General features: G+C 48.9%; 7 protein-coding genes across 7 annotated transcripts; 2 read left to right on the top strand and 5 right to left on the bottom strand.

The window, feature by feature from the left end:
- Nucleotides 1-532: 532 nt before the first annotated feature.
- On the bottom strand, nucleotides 533-1,675 carry N7503_004110 (mitochondrial 54S ribosomal protein uL15m). Its single transcript, XM_057063657.1, has 2 exons — nucleotides 1,340-1,675; nucleotides 533-1,246 (listed from the first exon to the last, which is right to left on the bottom strand). The coding sequence occupies exons 1-2, from the start codon at nucleotides 1,654-1,656 to the stop codon at nucleotides 619-621; spliced, it is 945 nt and encodes a 314-aa protein (XP_056924572.1). The 5' UTR covers nucleotides 1,657-1,675; the 3' UTR covers nucleotides 533-618.
- A 584-nt stretch (nucleotides 1,676-2,259) lies between these two features.
- On the bottom strand, nucleotides 2,260-4,233 carry N7503_004109 (uncharacterized protein; the record flags this gene model as incomplete). The annotated part of the gene is made up of 3 exons (XM_057063656.1): nucleotides 2,260-3,386; nucleotides 3,462-3,735; nucleotides 3,799-4,233. The coding sequence occupies 3 exons, from the start codon at nucleotides 4,231-4,233 to the stop codon at nucleotides 2,260-2,262; spliced, it is 1,836 nt and encodes a 611-aa protein (XP_056924571.1).
- Nucleotides 4,234-13,128: 8,895 nt separating this feature from the next.
- Nucleotides 13,129-15,046, bottom strand: N7503_004108 (uncharacterized protein; the record flags this gene model as incomplete). Its single annotated transcript, XM_057063655.1, has 4 exons — nucleotides 13,129-13,202; nucleotides 13,256-14,227; nucleotides 14,281-14,619; nucleotides 14,695-15,046. The coding sequence occupies 4 exons, from the start codon at nucleotides 15,044-15,046 to the stop codon at nucleotides 13,129-13,131; spliced, it is 1,737 nt and encodes a 578-aa protein (XP_056924570.1).
- Nucleotides 15,047-18,117: 3,071 nt separating this feature from the next.
- Nucleotides 18,118-18,946, top strand: N7503_004107 (uncharacterized protein; the record flags this gene model as incomplete). The annotated part of the gene is made up of 2 exons (XM_057063654.1): nucleotides 18,118-18,390; nucleotides 18,503-18,946. The coding sequence occupies 2 exons, from the start codon at nucleotides 18,118-18,120 to the stop codon at nucleotides 18,944-18,946; spliced, it is 717 nt and encodes a 238-aa protein (XP_056924569.1).
- Nucleotides 18,947-19,260: 314 nt separating this feature from the next.
- Nucleotides 19,261-22,175, bottom strand: N7503_004106 (dynamin-related GTPase MGM1). The gene is made up of 3 exons (XM_057063653.1): nucleotides 21,842-22,175; nucleotides 19,778-21,787; nucleotides 19,261-19,717 (listed from the first exon to the last, which is right to left on the bottom strand). Exons 1-3 carry the CDS (start codon nucleotides 22,137-22,139, stop codon nucleotides 19,281-19,283), a joined length of 2,745 nt encoding a protein of 914 aa, XP_056924568.1. The 5' UTR covers nucleotides 22,140-22,175; the 3' UTR covers nucleotides 19,261-19,280.
- A 423-nt stretch (nucleotides 22,176-22,598) lies between these two features.
- On the top strand, nucleotides 22,599-24,009 carry N7503_004105 (glutamine amidotransferase subunit DUG3; the record flags this gene model as incomplete). The annotated part of the gene is made up of 4 exons (XM_057063652.1): nucleotides 22,599-22,654; nucleotides 22,740-22,835; nucleotides 22,929-23,661; nucleotides 23,741-24,009. The coding sequence occupies exons 1-4, from the start codon at nucleotides 22,640-22,642 to the stop codon at nucleotides 24,007-24,009; spliced, it is 1,113 nt and encodes a 370-aa protein (XP_056924567.1). The 5' UTR covers nucleotides 22,599-22,639.
- A 380-nt stretch (nucleotides 24,010-24,389) lies between these two features.
- On the bottom strand, nucleotides 24,390-25,568 carry N7503_004104 (PIG-Y family protein; the record flags this gene model as incomplete). Its single annotated transcript, XM_057063651.1, has 1 exon — nucleotides 24,390-25,568. The coding sequence occupies one exon, from the start codon at nucleotides 25,566-25,568 to the stop codon at nucleotides 24,390-24,392; it is 1,179 nt and encodes a 392-aa protein (XP_056924566.1).
- Nucleotides 25,569-25,950: the final 382 nt, after the last annotated feature.

The raw sequence follows: 25,950 nt of genomic DNA, 5'->3' as shown, positions 1-25,950 counted from the left end.
TATCTCTACATATCTGAAGGCTGGGAGAGATATAAGTAGATTTAGGGCTAGTATTTGCAGATTTAGATATTGACGAAAACATGAATACCAAATCATTAAATGAGCTGTCAATTTCACGAATGCCAGTGCCGGCTTCATTATCGTTGAATGCTTCTCCTGGTACGGTGGGATTCATGATTATGGGTGTCGGGTCAACGGTGGTGAGAGCTCGAGTGTGCAGACGCCTGAAGTTGATCCTTAGGGGTTCATACCCTCATTGCGTCAAACGCGAGCGGAACATATCTAATTTTTACTTTTGTTAATGGGCCTGAGCATATTTGGAACTACTCAATGGTTGGGATGGTATTGCTTCTTCTGCTGCTTCTTGGGCTGAGACTGAGGGTAATTGGACTCAATTGATGGGAATCTCGGCGATGATACTAATTGGCATGACTCTTATCTGATTATACAGTCTACTCATATTGTGTTTTAGTATTGCAAAATAGGATATCCTGGGTAACCTTGTTAAGATAAACAATGTTAATTTTGTATGACCAAGCATATTCAAAAGGGGCTATATTTATACATGTACAGATGCTGAAAGACACAAACCATAATCTAAACACATCATCTCCCAATCTACCAAACTCTGTTCTCAGGCAGAACCTTCTCCTTCTTAGTACCAGCCGCCGACTTACGCTCCTCAGGCGAACGGAAGAACAAACTGGGACCCTCAGAAGGCTTAAGCAGATGACTCAAGTAACCCCGGTGTGCCGGATCACGGTAGTACTCAATATCACGACGTCTCGTAGGATCAGGCAATCTGTACCGAAGACCCTTAGCCTCCATAACACTCTTCTCCTCAACAGTCTCGACCTCAGCACCAAGATTCAACTTGGCAAACTCGGCCGCAAGCAACTCCTTGGATCCGCTCTCAGCACTCCACGCCATACTGATGAAGGGGTGTGTCTCGTTGGCCATGATGTGTCTGATCGCGCTGCGGGTGTAGAAGCGGGTCGCGACCGAGCCACCGGCAGCCTCGACGGCGGCGATGGCGGAGGCACTGGCGCGTGAGACGACAAGATGGATGGGCTGTTTGAGGGCTGCGGCACCGTCACCGAGGACCTTGACGCCATCCTTGTGCTTGTGGATGCAGCGAGATTGGGTGAGTTCGCGGACGGTGATAGGGCGGGTTGGGTCGATGCGGCCTTGATCGATCCATTCTTGGATGCGGAAGAGGTTCACAGGGGCCATTTCGAGGGCGAAGCTGTGAAATCGTTATGTTAGCTTTGAAACATCCCAGAAATATTATGATTGAAATTCCCTGGACGGAGAAATTCGATGGAAAGGGAATTCATACATGTTGGTTTCTTCACCCCGTGTACCGCTGACGACAATATCCTTGGTCTGACCACCATTGAAGCCGGCGGGAACCTTTCCGTGCGCCTTCTGACCCTTGTGACCACGTCCAGAGGTCTTACCCTTGCCGGAGGCGGGACCACGACCACGACGGATGCGCTTGTTGTAGGCGGAGGGATTGTCGGAGAGCGAGGAGAGGATGGAGGCATTGCGGGTCTGCTGGAATTGCGGTGCCAGGAAGACAAGTGGTGAAGACTGCAAAGGCCGGGCAATGAATTGTTGAAGCTGCATTGGCAGCCCCATTAGTCGGGGGGACATGATTGCGGGTTTGGTTTGGTCACTGGACGTTGGCTTGTCGCGGATGGTGATTGAGAGATATTTGATCGGGCGGAAAATAGTCGGGCCGGGGTTTCCGCGTGAACTGTAATTTGCTGCACGAAGTAGGAACGCATACATCAAGGATAAATACGCGAGATTATAAGATTTTTCTTTGTAAATTGACTGTTTAATTAAATTCTGGAGATAAAGCTGCTAATGAAAATTTGACATTCTTTACTTTCACATATTACGAAAATTTACAAGGAAAACATATTATGATGGTGGAAATCTAGTAGTTTCTCATGCTGCAAGACTATTGTCTGCTAAGTAAACGCCAATATCATGCAAATGCCAACAAGATAAGCAAAGTAAAACGCCTCCCAGGCCAGCCCCATTTGGCGGGGAGACGAACATAATCCTTCTAGGTTGCAACGCCGAAAATATGCTAGTAAAACATGGTGGAATACCCTGTACAAAGGTAAAGATGATGGTAAAGAGACAAACAGAACAAAAGGTTAAAGGTGTACAACGAATGGTAAAGATTTTTTCGGGTCGTGAGAGGAGTCGTAAACGCAGTCACATCGTCAATAATCAAGAGGAAGTTCAACCAGAGAAAGTCTGGGAGGGAGTGTAGAAAGGGTGGGGCACATGGCCTTGATACCACGGGTCGGAGGGGATGAAGGGTAGAAGACCGGTCTTGCGATCGGTGGAGCCCTTGCTCAATGGTTGGTAGTGCATGTGGTCGAAAGGAACACTGCGCTGCTGCTGCATTGAGGTTGAGGGGGGTGGAATCAACAACGTGTGGACTGAGCGAACAGGCCGGTAAGGAGAATTGCGGTTGGCGAGGAAGAATGAGGGAGAAAGATGCGTCTGAGGGGTATGAACGGAGTAGGCAGAGACAGCTGGGGAGACAGTCGATGATGAGACACCGAATGGGCTGCTCTGGTGATGACGAGCCAGGTCGGGGAGAGTGGGTGGTGCATTGTAGACACCCGATGCCACAGGCGGCAATGGAGCAGAGGGCGGCATCTGGTGAGGCTGCATCCAGTTTGCAGACCGGTTGTAAGCCGGAGGCATACGAGCTGGCATTGGAAGCTGCGAAACTGGAGTCGAAGGAAGTTGCTGAGACATGGGGTTCGATGTCGGAGTCAAGTTCAGGTTGGGGGGTGGAAGACGTGCTGCGCCCTGCGCAACTGGAGCAGAAGTCGGCGTGAGAACTGGAGGAAGAGTGTTCATGGGGTTCATAGGAATGCTCAGCGGCGCCGGTTGGGTAGCAAGCTGGGTCGCCGGGCGTACAATCCGCTTCATAGGCTGCAGCTCATTATCGTCATCACGGCTGCGCTTGCGAGATCCTCCAGGAGCAACCTCGCCCAATTGTGGAGCAGGGTAGGGCATTCCAGGAAGGGACGCGTAAGGCCAGGCGGGCTGAGATTGTGGGCGATAATCAGATGGGGGCGATGGCAACTTGGACAAAGGCGATTGGGGCTGCAACCGGGGCGGCGAGACGCGCAAGGCCGGAGCCTCTGTCTCGACGGGGTGCAAGGACGCCGCATTGAAGTAATCACCGAAGAGACCCAGCTTGGTGTGCCAGCGAGCCCATTCTGCCTCGGAGGCAAAGAGATCATAGCGAATATTGCTAAGGAACTCGACCTCCATGACGTGAATCTCCTGGACCGCGATGCCTGAAACCTCGGCCCACGTCTTATTGGTGTAAGTGTTATCGTCCAAGACTATAGATGAGTCAGCATAAATGTCCAATCAAAGGAAGTGATGCCAAGGCGGTGAACCGATAAGAGAATACTCACATTTATTGCCGAGCATTAAAGCGACTGTCATGAGCCGGAATTCACTGCCTTTTTTGCCCTTGACACCAGCATTGAACTTCTTCAACCGGTAGATAAACAGCAACGCTAGCAGAATCACGTTCTGGCTAACCTGGGTGGTCGAAAGAATTGTGGCTACCCATTTCTGGAAACCCACGGTAGGCATGGCTTCGGCGACAAGGTTGGTCGTTGGCTGTCGTCGGTCTTCGATGGATTGGAGTTTCGATGTCTTTTCAAACCAGAATAAACAGGTCATCTGCGGGGCCACTAAAATTAGCATGTTGTACAAAATCTCAAAATCCAGTACATCATTTCTTACCTGGGCTGCAAACTCAGCAAGACTAGCTTTGCTGTTGTTGATTGAAGATGGAATTCGCAGATTGGAGCCACTGGCAGTTCCATTCGATGACTTTCTCTGAACCGGTTCGGATGCGGGAACATCTTTGGCGGGGGCCGAGTGGGTAGGCTTCATAGCGGCAGCCATCGAAGAGGAAATCGCATCGAACGGCGGCATAAAGTTGTAGTGGTGAGAAGGCATTCCGTGCACTTTCCCTCCGTGGCCCACCGGGGGGATTGCATTGTAGGTAATGCCGGTCATGTCGGTAGGAGGGGTGGGCAGACCGTCCCGGAAGGGAGCAGTCCAGGATCCCGTGAAGACCGGTTTGGCAGGATAAGGGCCGTGACAGTTTAGATCGGTAGATGGAGTGATAGGGCCCAGGGTCGAGATTTGAGAGGGCAGCGTTGATGAAGACATAGGGATGGACGAGATATAAAGTATAGCTGGGCTTGAGGTCGACGCATGTGGGATGGTCGGAGGTCGGTGGCTTTGATTAGTAGGAAAAGCGAACCGAGCAAAAAGTTCAGTGGGCCATATTCCTCCAAGGCGAATATCGAAGTTGGGGTTCGAAACGAAAGAAAAGGGAATGTCAAGTGAAGCTGGTTGCCCCTGCGTTGTGAAGGAAGAAGTGTCCAATTGGAGAGGAAGGACCGGGGTAAATGAAAAAGAAGATCAAGAGGAGGCTGATCCAGGTAATCAAATAGAGAATGAAAGAAGTAAGGATAGTTCTCCAACAGAAGAATGATGTCTATGGAAACAGCCAAGCCCGTCCCATATAAGAATATAGACGAACTAAACCAGGTTCGAAGTTTAGGGAACCACCCAAAGTGAAGTAGCCAGTCAGAGTAATTTAAAATGAAAAAATAACGAAAACGCAAAGAGAAGAGAATCTTATAGTTAACTAGGTAACTAGGTAAACTTCCAAAGGAACGTTCACGGGCCGGGAAATAAAAAAAAAAAAAATAATTAAATGAGGAAATGAGGAAATGAAAAAGAGACTATGAAGTAAAGGCATCATCTCCATTTTTTTTTTACGGCAGAAATTCAAAAGTCCAGTAAAAAGGGAGAACCAGGGTAGGTTGACCCATCCGGAGAAAGCAGTCATTACGGGACAGAGTTTGACCCGAACGCAGGTCCAGGTTGATCCTCTCCTCGTTTGGGCTCGGTTTTGGTCATCTTGAGATGGTCTAGAAAATCAAGTAAAATACACTTACATCCATTTTGGTACTCTATGTAGCCATTCATACTCTATAGTAACCGTTGGCCTTCTTATCTTGTTACTCTTTGCTTTCCCTATGTTCCCCGCTATATTCCGTTGATCCATGAAATATAGTATTTTGGCGACCAGCGATATAATTAGATTACTATAGTAAAATGCAGAATACCGGTTGATGTCAGAGCCCGGGTCACAGGTGGATGCAAGCCTAGAAAGGGTAGGTCGCAGAGTAATGTTTACAGAGACCTCTAATAGGGCGGAGCAGGGCGGAGGCCCTTGGGCGTAGCGGCAAAGTTGGAAGTGGGAAGGGGGAAGGAAAATATGGGTCAGTCCAGGGAAGAAAAAAAAATAATAAACGGATTTTAATTTTATGAATTTAATGATTATTTGGAACACAGAAAGGCATCTGAGGACAGATCCAAGACCTGCTGGAAAGCAAAGGAAGGTCTGTAGGACCCATATCAGATCCAATAATCAGGCGAGGTTTAGCGTGGTTGCAACCGTCGGCCCAATGCCTGGGCTCTGTCAATTTGTGGGTAAAATTACCAGGTATGATTGCTACGGGTCTGGTGCGCAAGCATGTACGCCTCCGGGGCCATTTTCCTGCACAGGGTTAAAGGGGGGGTCAGTTAGCAGAAGCAGCAAAAGGTGGCCCAGGGTTTGAAGCACGGTGGCTGATCACTAGTCGGGAGTCGTCACCAGGCGGAAAGGAAAGGAATGGGAAACAAAGACGGTAATATGAAAAGAATAATACCAAAAAAAAGGAACGAAAGGCAGTGCTGAGAGGCTGGAGGGTTGATCGATTACCGGGTTAAGGATAGCCGGAAACCCGGCGTGACGGTAATCAAATGGGATCCCCAGCCTTCCAGGGATGGAATCGGGAGACAGGGGCAGTTTCTGGGTTGGATCGGCGTAAGAATGGTGTATGTAAGGATTTGGCATTCTGCTGAGGTAATGAGAAACTTCCTAATCAGGTAACGGGCGGACACGAGGAAACTTACCTAAACACTTCTCTGTTCTCGTTCCAAAAAAAATTATAATAAACCAAAAGTCAAAGAAAAAGTGGAAATTATTTAACCAATCATCGTCGACATACACAGGCAACAGTGACTGGCTCGGATCCTGTCCTTTTGGCGGAATTCCAGGATGCGAGGATCCACCACAGTCTCACTATAATCCGAACCACCCGCCTTCTGGGTGGCTGAATTCTCGTGCGAGGTGCGACGGCCGAATCATGATCCCATGGGAGCTTGGCCTCCAACTGAATGCCGCAATTATGACACCGTTACCCTACAGGTGACTAATCGCGTACTCCCCGAGGCTGTTAGCCGCTCCCTCTGTTCGTTGATTGGTTCTCGCCTTTTCTCTTTCGGGCACATTTGGGCTCTTTTTTTTCTCTTTTTTCTTTTTGCCTCCCGTACTATTTTTCCGGTTCTGTTTCCTCCGACGCGGTCTTTTGATCGTCACTCGCCAGACGATCTGTTATGAGACTGAAGTCTGACTGGGGCTCTCGGTCCCCGTGAACCTAGCTCTCTTCCGACTTCTTGGTACAGAGGACTAGTCTTTCCCTTTTTTTGCCTTTTTTAAAAAATCCTTTTTTTACTTTTTTTTAATATCCTGACATAGTAAGGATGATTATTTCAGGGGGATTTGATAGTTCCAAAGCATCTGGAGCCTTGACCATCTGTCCGGGCTCTCATTCGTCCGACCATGCAAGTTGAAAGGTGTTTCTCCAAGCGCCCTCGTAAAACCGGAACCGAATCTTTGTCCGCATATTGGCCCCCTACCTTTTTTTTAGGGCCGTTTGACTCGAAACCCTGTTCGGCCCAGCCTCAGAGTTCAATGTACATTTTGGTTTCGGTGAAATGGCCCAGATCATGCCCGATCGGGCAATGTATATGGATTGTATACTTTCATGCACCTTAGTGATAGCCCATCCCAGTACCATGTCACTAACCATCTTGGTCCGCCTACGGGATGCAAGACGCTTGCACCGGCGACTAATAACCTAGCCGATTAATCTACTTGGAGGGGCAAACCCGACGAAATCTCGGTTATCACGCCACTGGGTCAACTGGCTTCAGGTGAAACTTCCAACACGATGATCCAAGCAGACCTTGGCGTGGATTAGTCCGTAATCACGTTATTAGGGGGAGAGCTGAAGATTCACCACACGAGACCGAATAGAAAGACATCCCCGACTTTTGGTCCTTTACTCCACTTTGATCCATTTTGTCCTCTTTCTTTTCCTCTTTGGCGTTGGTCTCCAAGCCACCGCCACGGTTGTGGGTTTGTTTCCCTTCCTTCTTTTCCCTCGTTTCGGTGTTTCCAGAACCCCAGATGAAGTGGTGAAAAAGTGGAGATGCAATTAACTGCACGAACAGAACATGTCATTGCTAGCCGATCTGTGATGATCTTGTTCGCCAAATTGGCCATTAATCGGAGTTACTCGTCACAGTCCATCTGCATGCTACCACCGCACAATGCATGTTCCTTTGATCTACCTGACTCAAAACTAGATTTAGGATCAGGATAGTAAAATTAAATTTTTTTTTTTCTATAATTCACTTATCAATTTTAGCGGCTCAACGTGGACCGTTCGCACGTCCTCGAGTTTTCGGTGGGGAAACATCAACTCTGCTTCCAAATGGATCCTAGCCCACGTCGCCACTGGCCAGTCATCCCGGTTGCGGTTAATGCGGAGCAAAGAGTCGAAGATTCATCCCCAAGTATATTGTGCTCCACATAGAGATGCGTCGCAATCGAATTCAAGGTCAGATTCGTCCGTGTCCGGTACGACCTGCAGACCATGCAGTCACAAGGACGCATCATGGATCAAGATCCCTTGAGGTCCGCTCTCGCTTCTTCAGCGTGTTGGATTTCCACCGATGATCACTAATTGTCCCCGTCACAGCCGGGTTCTACAGTCGACTATTGGTGCATGCAGGCTGACCGCGACCGCGACCGCCACGGTTGTGATACTTGGGGGGCCCGTCATCGGGACTTGGCCTGCACACGGGGGGTCTCGCCTATCGTGGAAGTCATCCGAGCGATGTTAGTTCCTACGGGGTCACTTTCGTTGTTCATTTCTGTGCCCCGGTACCTGAGCAATACTCCGCAGGACTTTTACGTGTCGTCTATGATTGGTGCTCACGCCTGGTGGCTACGACCAGTCCAGAATCTGGTACACTTACGCCCTAAAAATCCAAAGCCCCCAACGCGTATTACCGTGTGCAGTGTGTTGAATTCTAGAGCTGAGGTTGAGGGATCGGCACTCTCTCATTATCACACTTCTCCTGAATCGGATAACTCCGTTCGACACTATTGCTTTTTTATTTTTCTTGTTCAGTGATCCATAACCTTGCCCGCTCATATCATTTATCATTATTACACGGGCGGGGCTTGGCCGTGCATCACCAATATCGCACTCATGAACAGGCAACCTATCTCATGCGTGGGAAGGGAGCCCGTCCAATTCCCACGACAACTCTCAACCTTGCCGCTCTATTTCCTCACAAGGCTCCTTGCATCTTCCATCCTTGCGGCTGGGGTTTGAATGCTCACGATGTTGGACTCCGTAAAACAATTACTGATTCAGGTTTGGATCTTCGCGTGTTTGGGACTTTTAATTTGGTCCCCATCACACCTCTCACGGACTTTACCACTCACCGTAATGTAATCCCCGAGGCTGCGGTTGAATGCGCCCGAAACTTCCATTCGGGTATACTCCGTCCGTCGTAGCCCAAGTGGATATTCCCATTTGCACGGTGAGAGGCCATGTCCTAGCGCCATCTCCTGGTCACATCTCGCTAAGCTCAGGTAAATCAAGATCAACCCCGAATAATTAATTGGAGTCGCCCCCATAATGAGCAGGGGGGGCGGTCAACTGACCTGGAAATGCGAGGACGATCGCAAAGCAAACACCTGGGCTATACTTCGTCACTCCTTGATCGTTTGACCTGATTTACTTTTTATTGTTCAGGGTCTGCTGGATTCGACCAGTGCCCAGGTTTTATCATATGTATGGTTCGGCTCCGTTGTATACTCCTATGAGACACCGCGCACTGCAGGCTTCCTGATCGAGACATATGTTTACCCCCATCTCATAGGTCGCAGGAAGGCAACGAAGATACACTGACCCCAGCAGATCTAGACTTTCCATTCCTACAGGGGCCATAGCTGATGAAAATTTCGAAAATGCAAATTCGCCTCATTGTGTATGATGCGTTTGATATTAGTCTTTCAGGATCCATCGTGAACAAAGCGCCCCAAGCACCCCCGCTGCAAGTCTGACATTGTCATTTGAGATAAATGAAAATTTAATAAAAAAACTAATTGCAATCTTCATCCATGATATCAGGGTACGTTTGACTTTTCTTTGAGTTTCCGAAGCCCCATAGAAAGTGCTTTTTACTACACCCCTCGGGTGAAATTGATCAAGTCGCTGTCTTTCTCTGTTACCGTATATAAATGTGGGGGAAACGGTCATTACGTAGCCATGTCTCATGTCTCAGGAGTCACTAAGATTAGACCGACTTGATCAGACCTCGGGTCTAGAGCCCCGCCAAATGATTCCAAAGTGGCGGCGCACCCTCGACGGGGACGATCATCCCAGTTCCCGCGTACAATCCCGGCATCCGAAAGAATTACTGTAACAGAAATATTTCACCGAGAAATCTATTCTTCTGCCTGTGATCAAAGGTCCAGATGTCTTCACCTGATGGTGGAGTCGCTAACGCGTACTTGGCCTCCAACACACAGACAATGAGATGTTCAGGATCACATTTCCGTGCCGTTCGCATCCGGTATCGCCGTATCGCCGCCACCTTTTCTTTCTCCCATTCCGTTATGGAGTCGTTCATCAAGTCCTTTACTACCGCAGCCGATCGGTTCCGCCTATGGGACATTAACCCTGGGCGCTCATTTTCCCGTGCCTTCGCGGTGTTGCAATGCCAGGTACTTTGCCGAGGCGAACTTTTGGCCACATTTACAACTGATCACCGGGACAAGCTGTCGGAAGTCAAGTTTCCAAGTTTCTATTTTTTGAATCGTATTTTTGTTTGTTTTATTGGCTTTCAAGTACATCGATCTGCGGAGTAAACACCCACTTCTTTACTATGGGGGACTGGAGACCACTGGGAAGAAACCGGAATGTCTCCAACCAACGAGACATGGCCCGAAGCAACCTTGTTGTTGACATACACGTCGGACTAATGGACCAAAGTAGCAGCACCTGGGCATCAACCCCCGGTCAACTCAATTCACTTTTGGTTCGCGTTGAGTCATGACCCAGAACGTGGTGGCGGGCATAAGACTCCCCCTCCGGACCGCGGATGATGCTGGAACGCCTATGTCACCACCTGGGCAGTGCCCTCGATCTACGAGATCGTCTGATATCCGATTCGCTTTCTCACTTTCCACGGAAAATGAAACACGAATCGATAACGAAAACGGCTTTGGAGGGTCAAACTGAACGGGAAATTTAAAATTAACTGCCTGGCAAACAAAGAACGATTTGAGTTTCACCATGACTACTTCTGGGGACTGAGATCGCCGCTGCCATCCCCAATACCTGTCATTGTCACTGTCATCACATACGTCCTCCACTCCACCATTGTGACTAACTAGATGCGCATTCCATTTGGGACTTCCAGGAGTTGGTGGGACTTTGGCCCTTTTGCCCCCTGTTCATGTTTGAATGAGGGGGTGGCTGACAACGCCTCTTCATCGTATCCAAAACCAGACTGCAATTCAACGTTCCATGGCAGATGCACGCCGGCGTAAAGCTATGAGATGTTCTCATCACATAGCATCGGCAAGCGCGCCTTCTGATCTATTAGCTTGTATACGATCGGCTTCTCGTTGACAACTGACCCTGGTACTTAGTCGCTTATCTTGTCTATATGTCCGTGTTCATGTCTATATTCGACACAGTTCTCATCAGCCTGCACCGGGGCTATATACCATTTCGAGGCAGTGCTTTTCTACCGCCCCCTCTTTCTCTGCTGCAAGGCTCTCCATGCTCCTATCTGCCTTGCCTATACTGTGGACTATACCCTGGCGCACTTGGTGGAAGTGTGTTGCCAGCTGCCGCTTTTGAGCTGAATCACAAATGAAGAACATCATGGGCAACACAGAATAATCAGTCTATCGCGAAGTACGGGTGATTCATCGGACACGGAATGAAACCTACGTCGCTCGCCTCGTAACCAATTCCTAACTACTTATCAATACTGCCCTAGATTTATTAGTGCGCATACCGGTCTAAAGCTGACGACGCACCAAATGAACCATATTAGCCCAATTACCCATCAACCTAGAATATCAGCAATCCAACACAACCAATTCAAATTCCAAACGAAGTCTCCACCCGGAATGCTCCACATAAGCAATGAATCTCTTCAGCCCAGGTAGCACAAACAAACGAAACGACACACTCGCATGAGCAATTCCAAAGCCAACCAACACCTTCTTCCCACGTCTCTCGACAAAGTTGGGCTGAGTCCGATTCAACCGTTCGTCCAACACGGAATCGCCGAAACTATGGAACCCCGGGGAGAACCCTACTGCTTCCTTTTCTCCTGCACGATCCAGTTGTCTGGGACATTGCCTATTGCATGATATCGGGAGTCAGCCCAGTATATACCCCGTCAGCCCAGGTCGCCGTCCTAGTCCAAGTGCCGGTCCAGTCTCCGCCTTGCTTTGGCTTGCTTGCGTGGATATGAGGCCGGTAGATTTCGAATTCGACTGGTATGTTGGCGCATATCGGGAACTTATATGATATATCATTCTGTACTTCGCTGGGTTGGGTGGTGGGGTGATGTGAGGGAGAGTAGTTGCTTGTTTTCAATGTCGTTGAATCTGCAGTGTCCGTCTGGGAGATCAGGATGTCTTCGATAGTGATAAATTGAATACAGGAGCTGGGAGTGCGTCTGTGATGATGCATATCTTGTTCGCTTCAGTTGCAAGCACTAACCGTCAATAATCAGCCCCCTACATGATTTACTGGAATTTGAGGCAGGGATCGACATTTTCACATCAGTCTCAAACAATCCATTTCCGCATCCCCCGCTCACAGAAGAGCCCACCGCATTGCAAGGCGACCTCGCTGTCTATTCTTTTATATCCACCAGAGCCTATACACAATGGTTCTACATCGAGAGCAGAAGGCAAATCAGGCGATGGTATGGATATATACCTGGGCTCGTCGTTCGTCTTGAGGACTTGCGTCGGCCATATTACCAATTGAAATTGCATCTACAAGGGAAAAGCGATCCACAAGGGAGAGAACGAGTCATGGACGAGAAGGGAGTTTTGTTTTTTCTCCAGTAGCATTCGAAAGAATGAGACTTCGACTCAGAAGACCTATGGCTGCGAAGTGTCCAAATATGACACCTTTGTGGTAGCCTAAGGTATTAGGTTGACATCTTGTGGGATGTTTAGTTAAAAGACATTTAGGAGTACTGCAGTTGCTACCTCAGTCTGTCAGATAAACAGAGACCGTTGGAACGAGGCCGGAAGTCTAGAAAACTTACTTTCAGCTGGTGATCAACAACCCCCTGTACCATGGGTAGTGATCTGGGTCAATGGAGTGCAATTTGACAGTAAAATCCGTATAAAAGATGGAGTGCCCATATGGGTAACAGTAATATAATGACACATTCTAGACGATTTCAGACCAGTTCTATATATTCCCATAGAGTACAAATCAAGAACAGGAAACTACACTTGACAAGAAAAGAGCGAGAATTAATGCTTTTCCCTCTCCATCCCCAGCATGAGAGGTTTGTTTTATGGACAAGGTCCAAATCCAAAAAGTGTACATGGGATGCAGGGATGAACGAGGAATCAGACTATCACCGCCAAAATCAAATCATCAAAACACAAATGAGCAGTGGATATGTCTATCACAGGATGAGGAAAAACCTAAAAGAAAAAAGCGGAGGCAAAAGTTGGCATAGAGGTGGCGTGGCGTTTCAAAGATATAATCAATGAGGATGTGGTAATCCAGCATTGAAGTGAAAGCATAAGGAAATGGGAAAGCACGCATGGAGTTTACAGACGGCTTTTTGAGCATAACTTGACTAGCAATGCATTTACTCCCGGGAGACGTCACGGCCGAAGACGCGGGCCTTAACCCAGTCCATGGCGACGAGGACACGGTTGCGGGCTATATGAAATTAGTATAGTTCAAAGGAGCAAATAAGGGAAACGAAAACTTACAGCTGAAGCACATGCTCAGGTAAGCACTACGCCAGAAAAGGTAGGTCAAGGTACCACCGCTGGCAATGTTGCCGCTCAGCCAGCTGATATCGGCGACGGCACGCTCCTTACCAATGTAGGCCAAGCTACCCTGGTGGGAGTACTGGAAGGGTCCGATCTGCTTGGTGCGGCGCAGCTGCTTCTGGCGCTCACGAATCTCATCAAAGGTCTGGTTGCGCTCCTCGTCAGTCTTGCAAAGAGCCTGCTGGTCGGAGAGCTTGGTAAGCTCCTTCTCAATCTCATCGGTCTTAGCCATGGTGTTGAAGAGGCGAGCCAGGAAAGCACCCTCCTGACCGGCAACCTGAGCAGTAGGGGCGTAGTTGGTGATAGCACAGTCACCGACAGCCCAAACGTTCTCGGCACCGTTCACGACGAGGTACTCGTTCACGGCAAGACCGCGGCGGGAGTCCTTCTGGGCGGGGATCTGACCCATAAGGTCACGAATAACAGGGCGAACGGCGTTACCAGTGGCCCAGACGAGAAGGCCGTAGGGGATGGTTTCGAGGGTCTTGCTTCCATCAGGGTTGGTGATCTCAGCCTCAATGGATTTGTCGGTCACATTCTTAACCATGGTCTTGGTGCGAATAGAGATAGACTCCTCCTTGAAAGTCGATTCGGTGTAGTCAATGAGTTGCTTGGAGAACATGGGAAGAACGTTAGGCAGAGCCTCAACAAGAGTCACGTGGAAGTTGTCCTGGATCTCAGGAATCCACTTCTTCAGGTCATCGTTGAAGAAATCTTGCAGCTCGCCAGCGAATTCGACACCAGTGGGGCCACCACCGACGACAACCATGTGCAGCAGGCGCTTAACCTCATCGTCGCTCTGGTCCTTGAACATAGCGGTCTCGACGCAGTCCATAATGCGCTTACGGATTTTCTGGGCATCGTTGACCTCCTTCAAGAAGCAAGAGTTTTCCTTAACACCGGGAATACCTATACGTCCATTAGTCACTTCGCTCGACTCCAAAGACTGTCGAAAAACCTACCAAAAGTAGCGTTCTCAGCACCAACACCGATCACGAGCATGTCGAAGGGAACCTCCGTCTGGGAGATATCACCCTTGATCTCGGAGTCATCGCTGATGTACACAACACGCTTCTCGTAATCGATCTTAGTGGCTTCGGCTTCGTAGAACTTGACACTAGCCTTCTTCTGGCGGAGGACGTTGCGGATAGGCTCCATGATCGAGCGGTGCTCAATCAAACCGGTAGTACAGGAGGGCAGCAGGGGAGTGAACAGGAAGTAATTACGGGGAGAAATAACAACCACATTGTAGTTCTCAGTGTCGAGCTTCTTCAGCAGGGAGACGGAACCCCAACCGGTACCTACAAAGCGGGGGTGTCAGCAACCTTTGAACGTACGAGAATGAGGGAAAACCATCGATCGCGACCGCAACTTACCAAGAATGACAAGAGTCTTCTTCTCTGGGTCGGGGTCAGCCTGCTCCACGGGGTGACGGAGCTCGTAGATGCTGTAGACCAGGGCACCAGTCAGACCAAGACCACCGAGCCAGGTCAACCGCCAGGCCCACCGGAGGGCACGGAAGCGCTTCTTCGGCTTGGGGGCAGGGGAGGGAGTGGGAGTGGGAGCAGCATCAGCGTAAGCGCGGCGAGCGATGCGCGACACGGACTGGACGGAGCGAAGGGGGTTTGCGCGTAGAGCCTGCGAAGTCGCAATGGATCGGCGCGACACCGAGGACAGCTGCATCATGGACGAGGCCATCGAACGCATTGCTAGCGTAGTGCCAGCCATTGTGGGGGAGAGCACACCAGGGAGCTCTGGGGAAAGCTGGGATGGGGTGAAGGAAGGGAGAAATGCTCGAAATCAAAAATTTGATAAGGGCGTCGAGGTTTACTGTTTTAGGCGAATCGGTGTAATCGGTGTGACGGGACAGAACCACTCGGGTTTTTTGCCCCATGTTGCGGGTACATGGCGTTATGCGTGGCTTTGTATGGGCCCGCTAGGTACCGGATACTTTACTCGATGACTTATCACTTTTCGCATTTTCTCCCTTTCTACTGTGTCATTTTCTTGTCCACTGTGTCATAAATCAAAATTCAAGCACATATACCTCTATTTCACAGCTTCTATACTAATCAATTGATCAATTGAGTTTATGTACTTTGTTCCCAATGCCGATCATCCACAATGAGGAGCTCTAGCCCGAAGCCCCATTTTTAATTTTTTTTGCCGCCAGGATAAATTGCGGTAAAAAGGGGAATTATGAACAGAAAAATTGGAGAAATCGTGAGGGGAAGCCGGTGAGGAGAAATCAACCGCCACACCACAATGGTGATTGTTAGCAATGTTACTCACTTTATAGCTCCCAAGGTTATATTTGTAAAAACACAATTTATGTTCCTGCTCCGAGGTACATGTATATCCGTAACTTTCCCGGTTTAGGTTTGTTTCTGGTCCTATTAGATTTCCCCTCTCTCCGATATAACCCGTAACGTGCGGAGAACCACGCTACAATTTTTTGGTGGCTTGAATCGCGCTTTGATGTAGACTAAGTCTGCCCTAGTGGCATAAATCTGGGGATGAAATCCACATATTTGACCGCGGTCCGAGTTTTTCCTGGTTGCCTATGACCTTCCGGAATGGCTTAAGCTTGTCGGCGAGAGTCGCGCTGTGAGGGGAACTTATTCTTATTCCCCCCATTCCCGGGATCGAGGGCGTCGATGACATATAACGGTGGCTATGATTTCCGCAAACCTGAGGCCCATATATATTCTACTTCATACTGTTACAGTTTTAAGAAGGGATCTGTCGATTGAACACCTTGCATGTTGACTTGAATCAAGCGAGGTTGGTCTCCGTCATAATTATTTTTTATATGACGTGAGAGAAACAAACGAACCTTAGCGCGTCTTCGTATAACATATGAGGTCACTCCAGCACTAGGAGGACAAGTCACTTCTCCATCCCTTAAAATGCTACGATATATATATACTATTCCTCTGTCCACGGGTACAGCTTCGATGTTAAAGGGATGTGCAGAAAGTATAGTGGAGCGGTTTTTCTTATCCAGTACCTAACTCTACCTAGTACTATGTACACAAGCTAATCAGTCCCCTGCCTATCCTGCCCAGGTGATAGACTGTAAAAAAAAAAAAAAAAAAAAAAAAAAAAAAAAGAGAAAATATCATCATCATCATCATCATCATCTTTTATGAACAACAACTACATGGATCTGCTCAAATGCTCCTTCCTCTACTCATATCGTCTTTTATGGGCCCGGGCCAGCGTCGCCCATTGCTCGTGCCCAAAAGTCCCTTCAACATAAAGCACGGGTTGACTCACCCCAGTTCTCTGGCCGAAACGGATCATTCGTGCCAAAGTCTGTTTTCGGTGATGTAGTCTTCTGTTCCGGAGTATGGGGTTCATCTTTGCCGCGATGCAAAGACGCGGAGAGGAGGGTCTTTTGGTGGGAGGGAAGGTACCGTTTTTCTCTGTCTAGGTTTCGTTGACCCTTACATTAAATCTGACGAAGCACAAAGCCACACGCTGGGGGCTTGGGAGACAAAGCCTGATCCGTTAGTGGCTTTGAGGAACGGGCTGATCGACCGGGGGCTTGTACGAAGAGTTCTAAAGATTCAGCCTCATTATCGCCTTCCTCGCCTTCAGATCGGCGTCTCACAACCATGGTGGGTGCAAACAAAGTAGACTATTAAGGAAAGATGCTGATAGGTATGGAGTTGACTGTAAATACACAGCTGGGCCGATGTACACAAGGTAGGCCGTAGAGGTAGGGTGTTGAAAGCTATGAAGAGTTGGTTGTAAACAACTAACGTGGAAAAAAAGATAGTGAACACGTCCAAGTGATTGACCAACACGTCTAATGGAGTGATCAAAGTGAATGATCAAAATCCTCAAGGACTGTGAATATGACTATGTAAATAAGCCAATTACAGAGTCAAGAGTCAAGCCTGTGCTCAGCACCCTCATGCTGCTAATTCTGCTAACTCAATCATTCTATTTTCTCTATGTAGATGCTTACTCTACTATTTCAATAGATCCCTTCCATCTAGTCCTTCACCTTAGGTCAGGTACTACTGATAAATAAGGCGCAAAAACGGTATGTTGATAAACTTCACTGCTGCTTACTAGAGCTACCATCAATGAATGCCTCAATGTAGGGTACTTCAAATGCTATATTATCAGTTAATATTTCAGAATTTCAATCGTGGGAGTATCCATTCAAACATCATATAGTCCTATTTGACATCATACTAATAATTTGAACAACGTGGATGGCGTAGTAGTATTGGAAATATACAGTATGTAGTTACATATATTCGTGAGTACGTTCCTAGGCACATATTTGCTCATACTAGGCCACTCAGTGATAGAAAGATAACTGAAGAGTGACACTGGATCAGCTTCTTTTGCTTCTTTTACCTAGCATACTGTCAGTGTATCTCCTGGCTCGAGTCTTGCATATTGTATTGAAATAATGGAAGTCACATGACCTTGGAATTATATAGCATTTCACCTGAATTGCAATTACTTCATGCTATAGCATGGGCTTGTAAACAGTCTGACTTGCTTTGTGGTCTTCAGTCAATATTATCCGGCAATTATCGTGAAGTGTGTTCTGGACTAGGCATACTTCGGAACCTTCCGAGAGCCAACCTTATCTTGACCACTTTTCTCCCTCTTACTCTCCCTCTTCAACCTCCACTTCTTTCTTTCTCAACAACTCTGCATAGCACATCGACGACAAGCCAAAACACCGATACATTGAACTTTTGAATTGACCTGAGATAATTGCTCTTCTTGTTGCTCAGCTAAGCCCGACTCCGGTTGTGGGGATCAGAAAAATGCCAAGCACTACCCCCAAGCCGGCCAAGGTGGAGCCCCCCACCGAACCTGGTCCAGAATCTATTCAGTACGAATCACGAACCTCAGCCACGGAGCCATCAGTACATCAGGCTGTCTATTACGACCCCTCAAAGATTTCCCAAAACATCGTGTCCCGTGTTGCTGCGCCAGAGACTGAGCAAACTCCGCCCACAGCACAACCGCCGTGCTTTGAGACCCTTCCCAAACTATCCTGTCGCATGTACCTGACATTGAATCTCTTGTCTGAAGAGGTCCATTCTTAGGGACTTGATTGCCAACGGAGAAGAAAATGAAGTTGTCTCCCGACCATTCTATGCTGAAGGGGACGGAGGACCGATAGAAATTTGGTACTGAGCCCATCAGCAGGCAACGCCCGAGAGTTTTGTTTTCAACCCTGCAATGGCTGACTTGCGCAAATGCGGCTATGTTATGTGGGATTCGTCCCGGTTGGATGAATGGGGCGTGCTGAGTGAACCACTTGATTACCTCCCTAACGATGGTCAGGTCCAGCGCTATGCATTAGAACAAAAATCCCTTGATAAGAGACGCGCTTGGAAGAAGGAGTTTTGGGGCTTACATGAGAAGTTGACGAAGACGGCTGTGGCGAGGCAGGTGTTGCCTAAGATGAGATACACCGGCGAAAAGTTTCTTGCTGCTAGGCGTATGATCCGAAGCTCCAAGGCGTGGGCGATACGACTCGGGGTTGAGATGGACATGCCTCCGGGCTCCTTTGACTTACCCCTTGAGGAAGAGGCGCAGTCACTACTAAACCAACTGATGGGCTGCAATGTAATGAGATACCCCTGAAGCACAGCAGGAGTTTTGATTTTCTATTTCTGTTTTACAGTGTCACTACCAGAGTGGCTAATCTACCATCGACGCAAGATTTATCAGTCAGGGAAATTGCTACTCTACCGAGTAAAATATATTGGATCAAATATGTACAAGGATCAAACCATCTAGGGACAGGAAAGAACACCCCATCCGGAGCGGAGAAAAAGGGAAGTCAATCTAGAGACAAGAGGGGAATATGGAAGCACGAGGCAGAAAGGTATCAAGATTACAATCGGTGAGAAAAAGAAGACAAAGGTATCGAGCAGAGAATGGAGGCGAGGAATTAAAGAGTGGTAATAGGATTTTCTCAGAAAATGCCCCATCGGCCACGAGTCTCCTTCGCAGCTTGTGCACGATCGGGCCCGCGACTCGCTTTACGACCATCCAATTGCCGAATACCCTCAATCTTCTGCAGGGCCAGCTCAAGGAGCTCCTTCTTGCGGATGATATCGAGGTGGCGGCGGACTCGGGGGTCTTCGCGTGCGAAGCGTTCGATCTCAGCGTCGGAGAGGTGTCGACCGAGTCGCATGTCGAGTTCACGGGGGAAGTTGTAGTAGAACTCAGAGAGGAGCTCGACGTTTAAGAAGAGAACGGCGGTTGAGGTGAGTTTGTCTGCTACTACGTCGAGGAAGACTTCGGGGCAGTAGTATTTGTTCTTTTGTGAGGCGCACTGCTTGGATCGGACAGCCATAAGTCTCATCTTAATGATATCAGCTCGATCACGAAGGAAGACGCCGTCTCGGCCTGGTATTGGTGTATTAGTCAAGAGTTGAAAGAGAATTTTTTCGGGCAAGGGGCACATACCTCTCTCCAAAAGAGCAGCGCTGAAACCGCCAGCACCACCAGCACCGTTACCCTCCAGCACGACTTCACCCTTGCGGACCTTGTCGATGAAAGTCATGACATCCTTGAGCTTCCGCTTTCCAACGCTATCCTCAACGTTCTTGATGGCTGATTCACACGCCTTGAGTTCATCCTTCAGCACTTTACTAACATTTTCACGGCCCTTCGACCACTCTGGGTCCTCGACCTCGATCTCAAATTTGTACGGTTTGATGCAGTTTTCGACTTGATCACTCGTACTAAAGAAGCGATCGTTCAGAATGCTTGTACAGGCATCTGTGATCTGTTTATGAGCACCTGGATGTGTGGCGAATGTAGAAGATGCCAGGAGTGATTCGACGTGGTTTTGGAGAGCATTGGCGACCACGGTAGTAGCAAGTCGACCAATGCCTAGTTTTGTAAGAGATGAAGTGGATGCATCTAGTTTTCTGTGCCAATACAGGGATTCAGCGTCAGCCTTCGGCAGGTCCCTGAGCGGATCAAGCTCTAGCATCGGTGGGCTCAGGTCTTCGACGGGCTTGTTCCAGTAGCGCTGCGCTAAGAGATCCATGACACGCTGGTCCAGTTCAGCTTTTAGCATTTGCCGGACCTGTGGCCGGCCAAATTCCTCAGCAAATGCCTTGAAGGAGTGCTTGAAGCTGTCCAGGCTTTCAGCTAGGTAGGACTCGGCGCTCAAAGGCCGATCGTTATATTGAACCTTGAACTCGTAGGTCGCCTCTTCCAACTCCTGGCTGATGCTATCTCTGGTGCTCGATAGACTAGCTGCCATTGTCTGCTCGAGAACATGCATAAGCTTCTTGCGAAGAGTCGAAACGCCAACTGCAACGTCAGAGTGGGTTCCAAATTCGGTGGGGTGCGCCGAGAAATAGGCATGCTCATTCTTGAGGATGGCGCTAGTAATGTTTCCAGAGCCCCGGGAAAAGAGAGCTGTTGTCTGAGGGATCCGGCTGACAACACCAACATATCCCAAACGAAGAGGATACTTCTTGTCGGTAAGGACGTCGTGACCCCGTGCAGGATCAACGAGGTCCATTTTAGTGATTACACCAATGGTACGCTCGCCACGAGGATCAACACGACGACTGGCTCTCAGGGCTGTTGAGTTTGCAAGGTCGACATCAGCAGCTGAAATGGCCAGAATAACGTTGGGGGCCTGAATGTATTTATCGCAAAGATCGCTGATTTTCTGCTTCAACTCCGGGGGCTGGTCATGGCCAGCAACCTGGATATAGCCAGGAAGATCTATCAAAGAGAGATCTGGGACATTTGGCGAATAAATGGACAACTGAATTGGGTCGTCCGAGACACAATCCGTGTCCGGCACCGCAAGGTTCAGATCGGTCAGGGTGCGTTGGATCTGTGAGAAATCGGTAATTTTGCCGAGGCCTAGGGCGGGGAATTCGCCATACTCCGATTGAGCATTCGGCGTGTTGATCAGGGTAAGCTCGATTGGTCGGCGAGTGACCATATTGGTGCCTTTTGGCAAGAATTCATGTCCAACAATAGCTTCCAGAACCGAACTCTTACCAGAAGACTGGGATCCGATCACAACAATCGATGGCAGAGTCACGGAACCAGACTGACCAACTGTCTGGAGAATGTTCCGGATTTCGATCATCTTGCGTGTGAGGAGCATCATCTGGTCATCCTCGGCGATCTCCTTTTCTTTGCGAGAGTCGTCTTCGTCAGACTTGTCGTAGCCAAATGCTGCAGTCGATCCAGCCGCAACTCCGGCAGTCACACCTCGACCTTCGTTGGGTTCCTTGTCTCCTCCATTCTGAGACTGAGATTCCTCCTCCCCTCGCAGCATCTTCTGCAGCCATTCAGGCATCTCAATATCTCCTGTCGTCTTATTCCACCCACGTTGTGTCTGATCCGCCACATCCTGTATGCCCTGGAACAAGCTCGATGCCGTATTTCCTGCCGTCTCGCTAGCCGTTCTCAAAATATCCATCGCATAGTTTCCAGCCTCTGTAGTAAGTTGTCAGAACACCACCTTTCCACCACGTCATTTGTAGCACGTACGAGTTGCTTGGTATTGGAAATAGGCTAGTCCCGCAATAGTCGCTCCTCCAAACATAGCTGGTAGTCGAACAAGCTTGAAGGCGAGCTTTGGAAGCAGCCGTGCAAAAGAAAAAGCCCGGACGACAGGGACATTGTTGTGGATTCCATTAGCACCTATAGGCCAGGCGCGTCCCCTCAGACCGGCACCACTATTAGCGCGAAGAAGACCTCCGGTCCTGGAGCCTGCATTATGGATGTGGCGAGCTAGGCCGTTCCGCACCAGCGGGGTGAGTCGATGAGAGAGTATCCTCCCACTCATGGCTGTGATGAGATCGCATTCAAAGCCAGATGGGAGAAGAAGGTAATTATCACGATGCTCCCGAGGTCGATCACTGACATCAACGTGACTTGCGCTAGTGGCCGCTTAGCCGACCGTAGTTAAAGGTCACGTGTACCATAAATGACGTGCTGTGCAAGGGAAGTGAGTTATTGTTTGTTGGGAATTTGATGTTTTCTTTGGCTTATTTAGAAGTAATATTTGCCACAATTGACATTCTCCTTTTGGTATTCTCCTGTCTCGTTTTGGTTGTTGTTACGTGGTGGCTCACAGAGTGTCCTATTTCGGCCCCGATAGTCGGTGACTCTTCACCTGTCAACGCCCAACCACTGATCGTCAATTTGTATCAAATCAAGGGTCTGAGTATTGGAAACACTTGGAATCGCGCCTACGACAAGACATATAGCTTTTGAATCTTTTCAAATTTTCGACAAGTCGTCTTTGGCTCTTATCAAGGCACTTGGAAAGCATCAATACCCAGAATGTGTCGTTTTCTTGTGAGTTGACCGCTATAGTGGTGCACTGGCAATCATTTCCTCGACACATCTATATACTCGGACTAGAAGCTAATTTCAATTGCAGATATATAAGGGCCGCAATGAGATCCGTCTCAGCAAGCTGGTCACAGAGCCCAGTCATTCCATTCTGACTCAGTCGTATGATTCACGGTTAAGATTGGTATGTTCTGCAACATAAACCAGCACCATTCCAACTGGAACCTTCAAAACCCCCATTCGAATGTTCCAAACTCAAAGCTAATTCTCAAATCAGGACAACCGCCGCCCAGTGAATGGCGACGGCTTCGGCGTGGGCTTCTACACCGACCCCGCACTCGGCCCAGAGCCCTGCATCTTCACATCGACAATTCCAGCCTGGAACTGCGAGAATCTGGAGCGTCTCGCCGCAAAGACATGCTCAAATCTTGTCTTCGCGCATGTCCGTGCCACCACCGAGGGAAACCTTGCAGAGATCAACTGCCACCCATTCCAACACCAGACGCTGATGTGGATGCACAACGGCGGCATCGGAGGATGGAGCTACATCAAGCGTGCGCTAGCATCTTCTCTCGGGGACAAGTGGTTCCTCGGCGTGAAAGGCAGCACTGATAGCGAGTGGTCGTTTGCTCTGTTCCTTCATCTGCTGGAGCAAGAGGGTGTGGATCCCAGTTCGGATCCTGGGCCTGAGGGCTTCGGGCAGGCGTTGCTGCGTAAAGTCATGATAAAGACCATTGCGCGCATTAATGAGTTTACGCGCGAGGTTGCGGCGAAACATAATGTTACTGACGTGGAGACACGGTCTTTGCTCAATTTTGCAGTGACGGATGGCCATTCTGTTATTTGCACAAGGTATATCAGCAGTAAGACTGATGAGCCGGCTAGTTTGTATTTCTCTTCTGGGACTAAGTGGAAGGAGGGAAAGACGAAGGGTCATTACAAGATGGAGCGCCATGATAAGGGTGCTGATATTGTCTTGGTGGCTAGTGAGCCGATTACCTTCGAGAGACGTGAGTTTACTTCCCATCTATGTCTTCCACAGACACTACATGGTGGCATTGTCGCTCATGAACTAACAATCCTTGATAGATAATTGGGTCTCAGTTCCTACCAACTCGGTAGTTACTATTCACAAGCAGACAGTCCTACTTCACCCCATCTTGGATGAATTCTACAGCGAGGATATGAACCACGACCGATCATCTTGCTACGCTTCTTCCAAGGGCCTTGTCAGCACTAAACCTGGCAACACAGTTCCACCAAATGACAAAGAAAACTGGGCCCCATCGACTCAGGATGGCAACAAACCTGGTCTAGGAGCATCTCGACTGGGACAATCCTCTGAGTGCGCTGTATAATTTCCGGAGTGTGTACAGCACGCCATATACAGCCAACCAACAACATGGTGCCACAACCACCTTGTAAGAGAAGCGTTTTTGTGTTCTGGAGTCAGAGAATGATTTTGAACAGCGAGATGATACCAATTGAGCAGCAATTTGGCGTCATGGGGCTTGATTTTAGATGCTTTTATATGCATGTAAACGGTGAATTTTTTCGGGAATTAGGGGATGTAGCAGTTTGTTAACGCTCAAGGAGTACTTTCGATTTAAATACCAGATTGCGTTTTATCCCGTGGAGATCCAATTGGAGTTTCGAGGTTTTATCTTAGAAGGGCTGAACAGTGTCCACTAATATTATATTATGTATAGTAGTAAAAGGGGTATCGCATAAATTAAAATCAACTATCATCCCCCGATATATTTGCATGCTTGAAATACTTCATCCCGACCCAAGCAACAACAACCCAAACCCACGACATGACAGCCGTAAGTATAATCAAAGCAGGGTAATACCCCACAATTGGAAGCGTTGGATCATCCTCCAATTCTGGAGGCGCATAGGGTGTCTCTCCAACATCCCACGCCCAGCTCCAAACCTCAAAGCAGCTGCCAATGCCCACGACGAAGACGAGCCATGTCACCAAGAGGATGATCCAGCCCCAAGATTCAGTCTCGGAGTAATCCCAAGTGATGTCTGCACTGCTTTTTATCTCGACAGGGTGCGTCGCTAGTGGGGAAGATTTGGCGCGGACGGTGCGGTATGCTGCATCTGGTTGGAGCGGGTAGTAGGAGTCGGAGCTGGAGGGGAGGGCGTGGAGAGATGTGGTTTTAGCGGAGGAATTGGGAGCACCGGATGCAGTTGAGGCGTTATTGGTATTGATCCGTGGAAATGAGACAAGCTCTTCGTCGTCGGTGGCGGTCTCTTCGCCTAGGTGGTTGTTGTTATTGGTATTGGTATTGGAGGTATGTTGCGGGAGACCCTGGCGCCTCCGCACAACAGTCGGGCGGGGATTCTTCAGCGCAGAAATAGGACGGAACCAACTCGGCTGAGCAGGATCTCTAACAGCATCATTGAAACCTCCCATCGGCGAGGCAAAATTGTTGTTTTCCATAGGCGGCGAAGAGGCCTTATCCTTCGGGGAGCGCGGTCTCGGCGCGTCATCCTCAGCCTGGAACCGAGGGGCCTCTGCACGAATAGCCTCAGCACTCTTGCTGAAAGCCCTTTTATCGCGTGACTCAAGCCTTGTACCAAGCAATGCAGTCTTCCTTAATGATCCTCGTCGTCGCCTTGTCTTTCGTTGTTGTTGAATAACCGCCGCCATCGCCTTCCCGCGCTCCGACGCTTCGCTGTTGATCTGGGGCATGGACGGTAGGTCCTCGTTATCGCCGTCATGGTCCATGATGTGGGCTCCTGATCCTGAACCCGTCGCCTGGTTCATTCGTAGAAAAGAGAGCTTTGACAATAGAGAGCCTGAGAGGCTGCGTTTGTGGGTGCTGCTTCCGCTGGCGGGGCGTGTTCGATTGGATAATCTGTCGGCCGTTGCGAATCCCGCATTCTGACCCTCGCTATCGTCCATTGATGCGGGTGGAAACCAAACTGAGAGCTGGGACCGCAGCTCGAGCCTTTCAGTCTCCCAGCATGGATCAACTTGGCTCAAAAATGAGCTTGGTGGTCAGATTTGGTTAGTTTACTTGGTGTGGTCCGGGGGATCGAGCGTTAGGAGCTGGGATTGCTGCCCGTTCTTTCAGGCAAAAATATAGATTTCAGGAGAGGGTCCATCTAATTAAGCCATGCTAATTGCAACACCCTAATGGCAGCCTGGGATATAAAGTAAAATAAGACGTCGTAAGAGTCCAGGCAGATTCAGAAGGCCCGAAGCAAGTTGTTGATTTTTAAGCAAGCTGAAGGAATTTTGGCAACCTCCAATTAAGGTAGCACCATATCGCAGAGTCTAAGCA

This window comes from Penicillium pulvis (genome assembly GCF_028828015.1).
Source record: "Penicillium pulvis strain IBT 33274 chromosome Unknown contig_1_segment0_segment0, whole genome shotgun sequence".
Classification (NCBI taxonomy): domain Eukaryota; kingdom Fungi; phylum Ascomycota; class Eurotiomycetes; order Eurotiales; family Aspergillaceae; genus Penicillium; species Penicillium pulvis.
This window is presented reverse-complemented; position numbering and strand designations above follow the sequence as displayed.